Source organism: Chiroxiphia lanceolata, chromosome 3 (assembly GCF_009829145.1).
Source record: "Chiroxiphia lanceolata isolate bChiLan1 chromosome 3, bChiLan1.pri, whole genome shotgun sequence".
Lineage (NCBI taxonomy): Eukaryota > Metazoa > Chordata > Aves > Passeriformes > Pipridae > Chiroxiphia > Chiroxiphia lanceolata.
The window spans coordinates 57,998,183-58,012,029 of NC_045639.1; the positions used below are offsets into that span (position 1 = coordinate 57,998,183).

General features: G+C 39.6%; 1 protein-coding gene across 1 annotated transcript in view; it reads left to right on the forward strand.

Annotated features, from left to right (window-relative positions):
* Positions 1-13,847, forward strand: part of MAP3K5 (mitogen-activated protein kinase kinase kinase 5) — a 104,541-nt gene that overhangs the window by 78,132 nt on the left and 12,562 nt on the right. The window contains exons 16-24 of the mRNA XM_032682033.1: positions 3,060-3,187; positions 5,018-5,154; positions 5,789-5,894; positions 7,398-7,555; positions 8,048-8,225; positions 9,027-9,047; positions 10,083-10,260; positions 10,361-10,529; positions 13,480-13,665. Coding sequence (XP_032537924.1) covers positions 3,060-3,187; positions 5,018-5,154; positions 5,789-5,894; positions 7,398-7,555; positions 8,048-8,225; positions 9,027-9,047; positions 10,083-10,260; positions 10,361-10,529; positions 13,480-13,665 — 1,261 coding nt within the window. The remainder of the gene's footprint in view (positions 1-3,059; positions 3,188-5,017; positions 5,155-5,788; positions 5,895-7,397; positions 7,556-8,047; positions 8,226-9,026; positions 9,048-10,082; positions 10,261-10,360; positions 10,530-13,479; positions 13,666-13,847) is intronic.

Below are 13,847 nucleotides of genomic sequence, written 5' to 3' on the forward strand. Positions count from 1 at the left end.
CGTTGGTGATAAAAGGAAGGCTAGGGAAAATGTGGTCCCACTCTGGAAGGAAACGGGAGACCTGGTTACCCAGGGCATGGAGAAGTCTCGACTTTTTTGCCTTTGTGTTCAACAGCTGCTCCAGCCACAGGTCACAGGAGGCAAAGGCAGGGACTGGGAGAATAAAGAACCACCCACTGTAGGAGATAGAATATGATAAGTTGGAAGGGACCCATCAAGATCATCAAGTCCAACTCCTGGCACTGCACAGGGCAGCTCAAGAGCTGCCTGAAAGCATTGTCCACTTCTGATAGAAAGCAACAACTTTTAAGTATCTTTCTACTGCTCATATGATCAGGTTTGAGACCATCTGAGGAACCTGAACATGCACAAGTCCTTGGGACCTGATGACATACATTCACAGGTCCTGAGGGAACTGGCAGATGAAATGGCTAAGCCACTGTCATCATATTTGAGGAATTGTGGTAGTTCAGTAAAGTTCTCATTGACTGGAAGAGAAGAAATAAGACCCCTGTTTTTAAAAAGGGGAATAAGAAAGATGCCGGGAACTACAGGCCAGTCAGTCTCACCTCTGTGTCTAATGCAATCATGGAGCTGATTCTCTTGGAAATTATGTTAAGGCACATGAAAAATAATGAGATGATTGGTGACAGCCACCATGGCAACACTGCAACACTAAGGGCAAATCATGCCTGACACATTTGCCAGTCTACTATGAAGGGGTTACAGCAGTGGCAGATAAGGGAAGAGTGCTGACATGATCTCCCTGGACTTGACACTGTCCCCCGCAACATCCTTGTCTCTAAACTGGAGACACATGGATTTGACAGTCCACTTGGTGAATAAGGAACTGGCTGTATGGTCTCACTCAAGAATTACGGTCAGGTGCAGGTCAGTGATGAGTGGCATTCCTCAGAGGATGGTATTGGGACAGCCCAGATGTTATTTAACATCTCTGTCAACAACATGGACAGTTTGCCAATGACACCAAGCTGAGTAGTGCAGTCAACACACTGGAGGGAAGGGACGCTATCCAGAGGGACCTTGAGAAGTTTGAGAGGTGGGCCTGTGCGAACCTCATGAAGTTCGACAAGGTGAAGTGCAAGGTGCTACACGTGGGTCATGGCAATCCCAGGCACACCTACAGGTTTGGCAGAGAATGGACTGAGAGCAGCCCTGAGGAGAAGGACTTGGGGGTGTTAGATGAAGAGAAGTTCAACATGACCTGGCGATGTGCACTCACAGCCCAGAAAACCAACCATGTCCTGGGTTGCATCAAAAGCAGTGTGGCCAGCAGGTTGAGGGAGGTGATTCTGACTCTCTACTCTGCTTTCAAGAGACCCCAGCTCAAGTGATGCATCCAGCACTGGGACCTCCAACATAAGAATGATGTGGACCTGTTGGAGTGGGTACAGACAAGGATGATGAGAAAAATGATAGGGCTGGAGCACCTCTCCTATGAAGACAAGCTGAGAGAGTTGGGCTTGTTTAGCCTGGAGAAGAGAAGGCTCTGGGGAAACATCATAGCAGCCTTCCAGTACCTAAAGGGGATCTATAAGGAAGCTACAGAGAGACTCTTTACAAGGGCACATAGGACAGGAGGGAATGGCTTCAAACTGAAAGAGTGTAGGTTTAGGTTGGAAGAAATTCTTTACTGTGAGACTGGTGAGACACTGGCACAGGTTACCCATAGAAGTTGTGGATACCCCATCCCTGGTATTGTTCAAGGCTGGGCTGGATGGGACTTTGGGCAATATGGTCTAGTGGAACGTGTCCCTGCCCATGTCAGGAGGGTTGAAACTAGATAATCTTTAAGGTCTCTTCCTAATTCAAACCATTCCATAATGATGGTTTAGAATTTGTCTTTGTACCATTTAAAGTCTTCTAATGGCTAAGTTCTAAAATAAAAAATGCTTCGTCCCAGTGAAGTATTTTCCTGTGGCTTTATTTTATTTGCAAAATTGTTATAGTCGCTTGAGTCTCAATTAACTGTGTGGTTTAAAAGTGCAGGGAGAAGAATTATAATGAATGAGAATATACCTGTGTTAATGTGAAGTCTGTGCTGAGAGTAACCTGGTGAAGGTGGCAGTAAAACTATTCCTTTTGATGGCAAGTAGCTGCAAGGTGGAGTTTGCTGTTAGTACTCCCTTAGTATAAACATCTGAAAATGTCTTCTACTTGCTCAAATGCTGCAGCTGCTTCTCACATCTCGACTGACAGAAGTAGTTCTGTGTCCTTCATCTATTTCAGCTGCCCTGGAAGGCTGACCACAGATATTAGTGCTTTGCCAGACAATACACAGAATCTGGCAGCTGACCTGCTTCCAAGAGGAAGCATTAGGGCAGTCCTAAGTTAGGAAGAGTGTTAGGGCAGGCCCAGGGAGCACATCAGCTGTTGAGCTCCGGTGGTGTTCCACAATGGAGAAGGATCTTGACTCCAGAAACCTTCTTGACAAAAAGACTGTTGAAAAGCTTATCTCTGAAAAATATTTTACCTTGGACTAAATTATATTTGATGATATTGTTTTGATCTGTTCTTTTAAATATCTCTCCATGAAATTATTTCTGTTTTCTTACTCTGATATCCATTCTTGCTTTCAGTAACGGCTTCTACTTTAATTAAAATTTAAATGGTGATTCATTTTCATTATTGAAGTGGTTTTATTTATATGCTAACTTTATAGTTTACTAGTTTGCTTTGGCACTAGTACAAATCCAGCCACTTGAACAACTGTTTATTCTCTTTGAGTTAGGCTGGAGAGCAGTTAATTTTCTACAAATTTTGTTTTCCTTAGTCAGTTTTCATGCATTTATAACATTTTCTGTGTATGTATATAGAATAATACATATATTTTACATATGTTATATATATTTACATATGATTTCACAATTTTTTTTATGTGGTGGTCACAACCACTGTTGTTAAATGCATTTACGAAGTAGTCATTTTCAGTGTAAATATGTTTCATGAGACCTAAACCAGAATTTTAGCTACTACAGTAAACACAAGGCTTTCTTCCCAAAGGTCAATTTTGAATAAACCGTTTCTTTGCTTTCCAGGTACTCCCAACCTCTGCATGAAGAAATAGCTTTGCATAAGCATCTCAAACATAAGAACATTGTTCAGTATTTAGGTTCTCTCAGTGAAAATGGTTTCATTAAGATATTCATGGAACAGGTGCCAGGTGGTAAGTTTTGGGGTATACCGGTTTGGTGGTTGGTTGGGGTTTTTTAGCATTTTAAAAGTATAAAAACCTGTAATACCGCCACAAGATACATTACATGCAGGTGTAATATTCTTTAATGTCTCTTTCCTAAGTTAATGGGGAAAACTGTCTTCAAAGTACTTGAGGCCTCTGCTTCAGTATGTAGATAGGTGTGCTGCAGATACAGCTCAGATCATTGCTGTAACAGGCAAGCTCCTTTTACCTCAGATCTGTGGTGGATTGACCCTGGTTGGATGCCAGGTGCCCACTAAAGCTGCTCTGTCACTCCCCTCCTCAGCTGACCAGGAGAGAGAAAATAGAACATAAGCCTCATGGGTCATGATAAGGACAAGGAGAGATCACTCACCAGTTACCATCACAGGCAAAATGGACTCAACTTGGGAATATTAATTTAATTTATTCCCCAGCCAAATCAGAGAATGATAATGAGAAATAAAGCCAAATCTTAAAAACGCCTTCCCCCTACTCCTCCCTTCTTTCTGGGTTTGACTTCACTCACAATTTTCTTTCCCTCCTCCCACCAGTGGCGCAGGGAGATGGGGAGTGTGGTCAATTCATCAAACATTGTCTCTGCCGCTCCTTCCTCCTCAGGAGGAGCACTCCTCACACTCTTCCCCTCTCCAGATGGGATCCCTCCCATGACAGACAGTCCTCCATGAACTTCTCCAGTGTGAGTTCTTCCCATGGGCTACAGTTCTTCATGAACTGTTCCAATGTGGGTCCCTTCCACAGGGTGCAGTCTTTCAGGAACACCATGGGTCCCTGTGGGGCCACAGGTCCTGCCAGAAGCCTGCTCCAGCATGTGCTTCCCACAGGGTCCCAGCCTCCTTTGGGTATCTACCTGCTCCAGCTTAGGGACCTCCATGGGCTTCAGGGAGACATCCTGCCTCACCATGGTCTTCACCATGGGCTGCAGGGGAACCTCTGCTCTGGTGTCTGGAGCACCTCCTCCCCCTCCTTTGCTGACTTTGGTGTCTTCAAGGCTGTTTTTCTCACGTATTCTCACTTCTCTCTCTGGCTGCAATTGTTGCACGTATTTTTTTCCCTTCTTAAATCTGTTATCCCAGAGGCACTGCCACTATTGCTGATGGGCTTGGCCTTCACCGGTGGCAGGTCTGTCTTGGAGGCATCTGGCACTGGCTCTATTAGACACAGGGGAAGCTTCCAGCAGCTTCTCACAGAAATCCCCCTTGCAGCCCTCCTTCTACCAAACACTTTCCATGCAAACCCAACAGAGGATAGAGATGATCTGTGCTCATCCTACTGGATCAACCATAGCTACTCTCTGGCAGCTCAGCCCTCTTCAGGTACATGACATGAGAAAGGGGATTCGTGATTGTTGCTTCTGTTTGCAGCTAAAGAACTCACAGCAGCCAGATGTAACAAAAATCCCACTTCTTGATTTTAGCTTTTCGAGTAACTGTGGGGTTGGTGTATGTAAAAACACATACATATGCACATCCACACTTTTTCACTCTTTTACAACATTCCCGGGCTTAGCTTGTCTCCTGGTCTAGGAGGGAGGTGAGCATATTGGTTAAATGGGTTCTGATTTGCATGCTTGAGGAAGCATACACTTCTCTGCTGCATCTGAGGCCAGTGGAGATACCGAGACTCTCTTTAATCACTCAGACCAGTGATGATGCAAGTAAGCATTTGCCTAGAGAAGACTGGTTATAGAAGAGGTGCCTACATTTGCATTGGGATTGATATTTGTTACTTTTTTCCTCTGGGGAGAAAGCAGAATTTAATTGGATTTTTACTCTCACTTTTTGCTGTCCAAAATTATAGGCAGCCTTTCTGCTCTTCTACGATCAAAATGGGGACCATTAAAAAATAATGAGCAGACAATTGGCTTTTACACCAAGCAGATTCTTGAAGGATTAAAATATCTCCATGATAATCAAATAGTGCATCGAGACATAAAGGTAAGAATTTGCAGAGAATTAAGTCTCATAGTGTTACATAACTGCATAGCTTTTTATTTTTCCTGTAATTTAAAAACTGTTTTTCTGAAAGGTCTCTGCTATTCTGAACTGTGGGTTAGGTAGGTGAACCATTGTTGATTTCAATTTGCACCAACAAAATATATTTGGTTTGGTTTTTTTTTTATTTTAGAAAAATTGAAGTATAGCAACTTCTGATGTGATAAAGTAGATACTTTTATTTCTGTTTTCAGTGACATGATTGAACTTCTATAAAATCTGATTAGAAGTGAAGATTGTGGATGCAATACTTAGCAACTTTTTTTCCAAGGAGATTGCAGACAAAAAAGTGGGGGGTTTTGTTTTTAAAAAGCCGTTTTCCCTTTTTTAATATTCTTTAACTGAATTCCTACAGCCTTCTGGTAATAGGGGAAGTTCACTTTGAGATGAAGTTTCTGTTAATGGGATTACATAAACCAGAAACACTATTGATTTCTCTTTTATCTCCTCTCTTAAAAGGCTTAAGAGGTAGTAATTTTACCTAGTAAAGAGTGCACTGTAGGAACAGGCTATGCAAGAAGTCTTAGATGAAGAGTCTGCAGAGAAAAATAATTACTCTGAATGTTCTGTTCCTCAGGGTGATAACGTGCTTATCAACACATACAGTGGAGTGTTAAAGATTTCGGACTTTGGAACTTCAAAGAGACTTGCAGGAATCAATCCTTGTACTGAAACTTTCACTGGTATGTTCCCAGAGGAGACTCCTTTATCCTCACTCAAACTGTGTATGTAGGGTCAGAATACACAGATGCTGAACTTCCATTGACTTCAAATCAGTATAAAAGGCTACTGCAAGAATAACTTTCTGATATATAATTTTAAGCTATACACTGTTCTTGTATGCACTGTGTGGTGGTTTGAACCACCACAAAAATCCAAAATCCAATTTCCAGGCTTCTCCCACCCTTCCCACAATTTTACCTCAACACCGAAGAGAAACTTTCAGACAGACACCTCTATAGGGGGAAGGGAAAGTATATACATTTATTCTATACAAATTAAATACTGTACAAGCTAAAAGCAACTATATATATATACAATATTACACACTTCTATCTTCCTTCTAAGCCCCTCCCTTAATTCAGTCCAGGAAGAGCCCTTTGGCTGATAGGTAAGCAGTCTTTCTCTCATGGGAGTGTTCAGGGAAAAGGGTTTCCTTTGATTCACTCCCCCCACCAACCTCCAGCTGTCTACTGAAGTCTCTTCTTCCTTACGAAGTCCAAGGAAACAGTTTGAGTCTGTGCTCTCTTGGTTCCGTGCCAATCTCTGCTGTGTATATCTGATTTGTCACAGGAGCGAACAAAACGAGTGGATTAGTCCTTCAGGGGAAACTGCCGTGGGACCCAATCACCTCTAGGTCCCCCGGCTCCTGGGGGGGCAATTTCAAACTAAGACACACTGTTCAAAGAGAACGCTGTTTTGGATGTTCCACTTGTGACATCAAAGTCCTGTACAACGGAAGAGCTGTGTCTATCCTATATTGTATTTCAGTCTGTCTCCTCTGTGCTTGGCTTTTTCATCGTGCTGATCTTTTTTTTCTCCCTTGATTGGCTTGGACATCCTGGCTTCATCTCCAAAATCGCTTATCTACAGAACCTGTCATTAACTTGTTCCTCTTTCTGCTTGATAATTTGATTTGGATGTTAAATCATGCAGTGGCACTGCATTAAATAATTATGCAAAATGAGAAGGGACTCTTATTTTAATTCCATCCATTGCTGCTCTAAGTGGAACAGAATGCTGAATGATGTGTTAGATTGATTCCCTTATTTCAGAATTCATATCACCAACTCTTTTAGGTTTAGATTTCAGGTGTCTCTTCCTTTTCCTTTCTTGGGTGCCATTCAGAGTGATCTCCCATATTTTAATCTTAAGCTCTGATACAGTAAATGAGAACTGTGTCTGATCCTAAGCTCATAGAAATCTTTAATAGTTGTCATTGACTTTGAAAACCGATATCCACATCAGTAGATGATACCAAATGCTTTTAGCACAAGTAATATTTTAAGTAGTATTTTGAGTTTATATGGAATGCATATGGAAATTCTTGAATTTTGAATAATAAAAAGGGGTTTTTTTAACTCTCCCAATATTTCTCACTTCTCAGTGTTTTTGTTCCTCTTGTCCTTCAGCTATCTGTTTGCAGCATTAGTGCCCTAAGTAAAAAAAGAATATGTTTTAAACAGGTACCCTTCAGTATATGGCACCAGAAATTATAGACAAAGGGCCACGTGGCTATGGCAAGGCTGCAGACATCTGGTCTTTGGGATGCACAATCATTGAGATGGCTACAGGGAAGCCCCCTTTTTATGAACTGGGAGAACCACAAGCAGCAATGTTTAAGGTCAGACATATTCCTTGTACAGCTCAGAGAGGTATTTGTAAACACAGGAAATCTTGTGACTGTTTTGGAGAAGCTGGAATTAGAGGTTGCAGGACAAGAAGATAAAGGAAATGCTTGGTTTTTGAGGATGTTAAGAAGAATAATGTGATTCAACTGAGAGGGAGTGCTGTGTACTTTTGAATAGAGTAATAGAGCAATAGCAGCTATTCAGCAGCCTGGGTGTTTAAAAAAACAGAGCCAAACTGAAAAAAAAAAGAGCAGTTTTCTGCTTTGTGAGAACCTCTAGTTACATCTGTTGATTTTTTTAAAATGTAATTGTTTATACAGTTTGTAATAGGATTTTTTCTTTGAATTAATAAACTAGTTATAGAAAGTTAATATCAAAACTTGAGAATGATATACCATTTTTACTATCTAAACAGTTTTTTGATGTTGTGTAGTGGTTGGGAAAAGAACAGTGTAGGCTATTGTTTCTCCCTTTATTTATCTCAGGTGGGAATGTTTAAAATACACCCAGAAATTCCTGAATCCATGTCTGCAGAAGCCAAGGCTTTCATATTGCGTTGCTTTGAACCAGATCCTGATAAACGAGCTTTTGCTCATGAGCTTCTTATAGATGAATTCTTGAAGGTTTCAAGCAAGAAAAGAAAGTCCCCATCAAAGCTCTCAGGTAAGCATTGCTAAAAATCTGAAATTTTTCTCTTACCAATGGTATTGTCTCCTAAAACTAATCCTGTAGTCTTTAAGATGAACACATCAGATCTCCATCCCAGATGAATGTTCAGTTGTAACCTTCTTTGCCAGCAGCTTGCTGCAGAAACACTGCAGAATTCTAGCAGAATTCTGTTATCATGTTGTCACAGAAGTGACTTATATAAATATTTCTAATAGGGTTTATAAAAGTCTGGTTATGGTTTTGTGCAGCTTTTATGATCATTGGGTTTTGTGTTTCTTTTTTTAATTTGCATATGATTTTGTCAAAAGAATGTTTACATAGATCATATTTTCTGTAAGTTTGAATATGCTATTGAACCTCAGGGGAGTTTTCTACATGAGCAAAATAATCTTTGTCCCATTGCAAATGTGTGTGCAATGCATTATTTTTGTTTCACATATTAATTTCCTGTAGTGATCTAAACTATACAAAGTAACAAAGCAGTTTTGAGAGCATGAATAACATGTGTGCATATATACTTATGAAAATATCTTCTGTATATTTTTAGCATGATACTTAAAATAAATAAAAATATCAGGGAAAGGAGATGGCATTAGATGATCACTTTTAACATGGTTTCCACCCTCTCAAATTAAAATTAACTTTAAATTTCAATAAATCACACTTTTGGAGACTGCAGACAGGAGAGTTGAGATAGTCCATAAAAATGGCAACTTACCCTTTCGACTGTGCTTATTTTCTCAGTCAATTTTGGCATATTTAACTTTCCTTTTTTTCTTTGCTTTTCTACCACAGTTCTTTCAGCTAACACAAATGGTGAGTTTTAACATACTTCTCTATCAAAACATACCTGTGTAGATACTGTGGTTATCATTATTCTGGTAGGATTTGTCTCACTAAAATGTTGGAAAGAGAAGCAGGCAGAATTATGAAAATAAGTGACCTCTTTCTCTCTGTTAAGAATGTCTAATCCATTGTGCATATTTAAATTACTATTTTTAATTCTACCAGACTATGGCTTAATTGTCTAGGCAGGTGGGTGACACAGGCTTGAAGAGCTGTGTTGTTGTTTATGGGGACCGGTGGCTGTTTTATAGTAGCAACAGAGCCAAGGTTTGTGGAGAAAGATAACATAGATTTTTATTAGACTAAATTCTAAAACTGAGAAAGCAGTACTGCCTGGGTACAGGATACTGATCTCTTTCAGGAAATGAACTGGGGAGAGTGCGGGAGGGAACTGAACACACATATAGTTACCTTCATGCTGAGTTGGTATCAAAGTACATTTTGAGATGTGCACGTTTGAAATAGGTATGAGTAGTTTCATGCAGCAGTAATGTGTGCTTTGAATTTAAAACTCAAAGTTCTGACTTAACTGTGTGTTTATTATTAATGAAAAACTAATTAAACTTGTACAAAATAATCTGATTAAAAACATACCTGCTATAGTATATATATTATATATAAATATATACATATTTATATACACTCATAAAATTAAGATCTTGGAAGGTGCTTGAATGACTTACCCTAGAGAAGCATTTTGCTACTGCTGGAAGTTGTGATATGAGATGCACGTTCACTTCATTGTTGAAGTTCTGTAAGTGAACTTGCAAACAGCCCAGCATTTCCATCTCTCAAGAAGCTTTTGAATAAAAACATAACTGAAAGGTAACTCTATTCCAGAAGAATAAGCTTTAGGAGGTTTTTTTGTCAATTTTGTTTAAATATTTTTTATTGGTGTGTGGGAAGACTGGAGTCTTTCTGTTTCCTCTGAAAGAGTAATCTTTTCACTTTAGCACTATGATGGCATTATTAAATTCTAATTTCTGAATATCCGTATATGAATAGAGTATCTTCGGAGCATATCCTTACCTGTCCCTGTCCTGGTGGAAGATACAAGTAGCAGCAGTGAATATGGTTCTGTCTCACCTGATACAGAGTTAAAAATAGATCCATTCTCTTTCAAAACAAGAGCCAAATCCTGTGGAGAAAAAGATGGGAAGGGAATCCGGTCCCTTTTTCTGAGGTAAAGAGCTATCTGGCATTTATGTTACGCAGTAGATTAGGAATGTGTGCATTGGGATGGTTTTTATAAAGTTTCTTTTTACTGAGTGTCTTTCATTCAGCATCCCAGATGAACACTTTGAAGATCACAGTGCACCTCCTTCACCTGAAGAAAAAGATTCTGGGTTTTTCATGCTGAAGAAGGATAGTGAAAGGAGAGCCACCCTTCACAGGATATTAACTGAGGACCAAGAGCACGTGGTGAGGAACTTGATGGAAGCTTTGACTCAGGTAAGGTAATTTCAGAAGGCAGCACGAATTCTATGGAATTTGAAGACTTCTCTGCAGTTACCTGGAACTCTTGAAAGTAGACATAGTAAAGCAATTAAAAAATAAAGTTTGGTTAAACTAGAAAGCATACACTGTGTAAGCTTTCACAATTATTGTTTTATTTGGGCTATTAAAAATAGACTTTGAAATTGTTTATGCTGCATTACATATGCCTTTTGTGTTGTTTGTAATTACAGTATGTATGCTTGGGTATTCATACTGGCTAGATAACAGAAAAACATGCTTTCACGGTACTCTGTTTTGCCAGTGATCTTCAAATTGGACTATCTGAGGCTGTCAAGTCAACTCATATAAGGTAGATCATCTCCAGGAGGGGATTATTTTGGTTCCCTTTAAAAGTTCTATCTTCTGGCCGACTGGTTTGACAGAGGGAGGTTTATGCCTGTCTGGCCTTAGGTTATTGTGTAGAAAAAATGGGTCTGACTGGTACACCATTGCCTTCTAGCCAACAACCATAAAAGGGGAAAGAGGGAGCTAGGGAGAAAATAAATCACAGCTATTCCTCAATGATCTTTGGGAGCACACATGGAGGAAAGGTGTAGTAACACCGGGGGTTACAGCAAACAACAAAATAATTGAAGAATGGCCTTTTGGCACTCCTTTGTGGGGATGATTCATTATGATGATGTATCAGTGCAGGATGACACTGAATAAATAACAGGTCATGACCACACTGCTAAATGTTGCAACATTTAATAGGATGATGAGATTCTTTTGTTCTTGTTTGTGTGTGTGTCTTAGGAGTTAATTGACTCACTTCATTCTCAAGGCATAGTATTGCTGGTCTAAAACTTATTCATATAAAACATGACAATTCATGTTCTAAAGATAGTACTGTTTAGAAACTGATGCAAACCAATATGATTCTTATGCTACAGTTAATATACTTGAAAATTGCTGCCATGCTAATAAATATTGTTTCTAACTCTTGGGGGGCTGTGTGTATAAACTCCACAGTTGTCCTAGTACCCTTAGAAAGTGTTTAAGTAGGAGTCAATGAGAGAGTTGGCTGTGATCTGTGCTTTGCTAGAGTGTTGCTATAGCAGACACAGTTGTTAATATGTGTATGAAAATAATAATCAGTGATCGTGAGAGGCTGAAACTCAATCTCAAAACCAAGAGAGTTTGCTTGTTGCTTAATGCCTTTCTCAGCTGGGGCTGGAACAGCCTGAGAGAGAAGCAGAGAGACGCAGAGAGACACAGAGTTGTACAGCCTGTGAGTTCAAAGTACATATTCATGGCGCTGGTTGCCCTTCAAGAGGATGTAGAACTGTGACTTCCAAAAACTGTTTTCTCCCTTGGGAGAGGGACCCTGTTCAGAGAGTAGGAAACTTACTCAAACCACCAGAAAGTTGTAGTAACTGCAGTTAGGGAGAATTTGAGTTGGCTTCTTGATATGTCCTGCTTAAATGCAAGAAGTTACTTGCTTGTTAGGCCTCATTTAGGATTTGATAGCATTTTTCTCTTCACAAAAATTTTTCACAAGAAAGGTTTCAACAAAGTCATTGGGTATGGGGGCTAGGGGAGGAGAATGGCCCTCACAAAATAGGTCAGTGTTTCTAATTAGGGAGTCATACTGGCTGTCCTGTCCCCATAGTGCCCTAATGGACTTTGATCTCTAGTCCACGGCTACAGTGTGCATTTACCTATCTGCCCTAGTGTCTTTTTAATTATTTACACAAAAAGGAGATATGTTACTGCAGGACAGTGAGGGATCCACTTCAGTACAGCAAATCATCAAGTGAATTCTCCAATGTGGATCAAGATCACGGGATAGGATCTTTTATCTCAGATGGATGCTCTAGTCAGTGCTTTGACTTCTCTAGAACTTTTGCACTTTTTAAAACTTTTTTTTTTAATTTTAGTTTCTCTCTCAGATAATCAATTTATGTTTGTTTCATCCAGATCAGAATTAACTTACTGTAGTTAAAAGCTCACTGTTTTTGGCAAACAAGAGTTCTTGGTGTCTGGCCAGCTGTAACATTCACAGCATAAAACTAGCAAATGCAACAGAACCAAACACCGTATGTCCTTCTGTTATGGAAATCAGTGTTAGATATCTTTAGTCTATATGAATATGTACTTAACTTTCTTTAGAATAGGCATCTAATACTTTATGTTGAACAACAGCTCTGGCTTCATTTTAAGATTTGGAATTGAAATTTGCATTCAGTTGGCATAACTTTACTTATGAGAGCAAATACAGTCCTCTGCTCCCTAGTTACCTATACTGGTTATTCTCATTAATGCTTTTGAGCTTTTTGCTACTTTGATAGCTCATGCAAAAACACAAAAGCTTTTAAAAATAGGCATATGAATATTTGTACTAGAAAGGTAAGACCTTTGTAGACCTGCTCTAAGTTCTGTATTAAGAGAAATTAGGAAGTTATGTAAGAAAGAACTAGTCCCTTCCAGAGCCTCCTGCATTGCTTTGACTAATCTCTTCTTTTAAAAGCTGCTGGAAGATTTTGCATGTTGTCTCTGAGGGGCATGCAGAAATTGGAAGCACTGCAAAGTACATGTTTGTTTGCAATTAAGAGTAATTTGTAGTATTCAGTGCACAGTATATTTATTCATATCTTTTCCCTCCTGTACAAAAAGCCATACAGATTACAGTGTGCACATACTCTTCAGCAACTGATTTAAACCAAAGTCAGCTACTTTTTCATCAGATTACTTGCATTACCAGGGAGCTGGGCGATAGAGCTTTGTACTGCTGCAGTTACACTGGTACCATTACCTGACCTGCAGCTGCACCTTTCCCTTAACCATAGCAGCAGAGTTTCTGAAAATTTTTATTGCCAACTGGTGTTATTGGCTTAAGTCCCTTTGGATGTATGTTTCAAGAGATGGCTATCAAAACTATTTCTTTTTCTCTCTTTTCTACCAGGGAGCTGAAGAACCCAAGCTAAAATGGGAACATATCACAACACTCGTTTCGAGCCTCAGAGAGTTTGTACGGTCCACTGATCGCAAAATCATTGCAACCACTCTTTCAAAACTGAAGCTGGAGTTAGACTTTGACAGCCATGGTATCAGTCAAGTGCAGCTTGTGCTGTTTGGTTTTCAAGATGCCGTAAGTTGTCATTTTTACTAAGAAATTCGTACATCAAAACTGCTCCTGCCCCCAAAAATAAGCCAGAAGCAAACAGAACTTGATTAACTTTACCCAGAGTTACTGAAACAATAATATTTGAAGGTTTTGTACCTGTAATAACAAAAATCCAGTCAAAAATCAAGCCATGACTTGATTTGGAT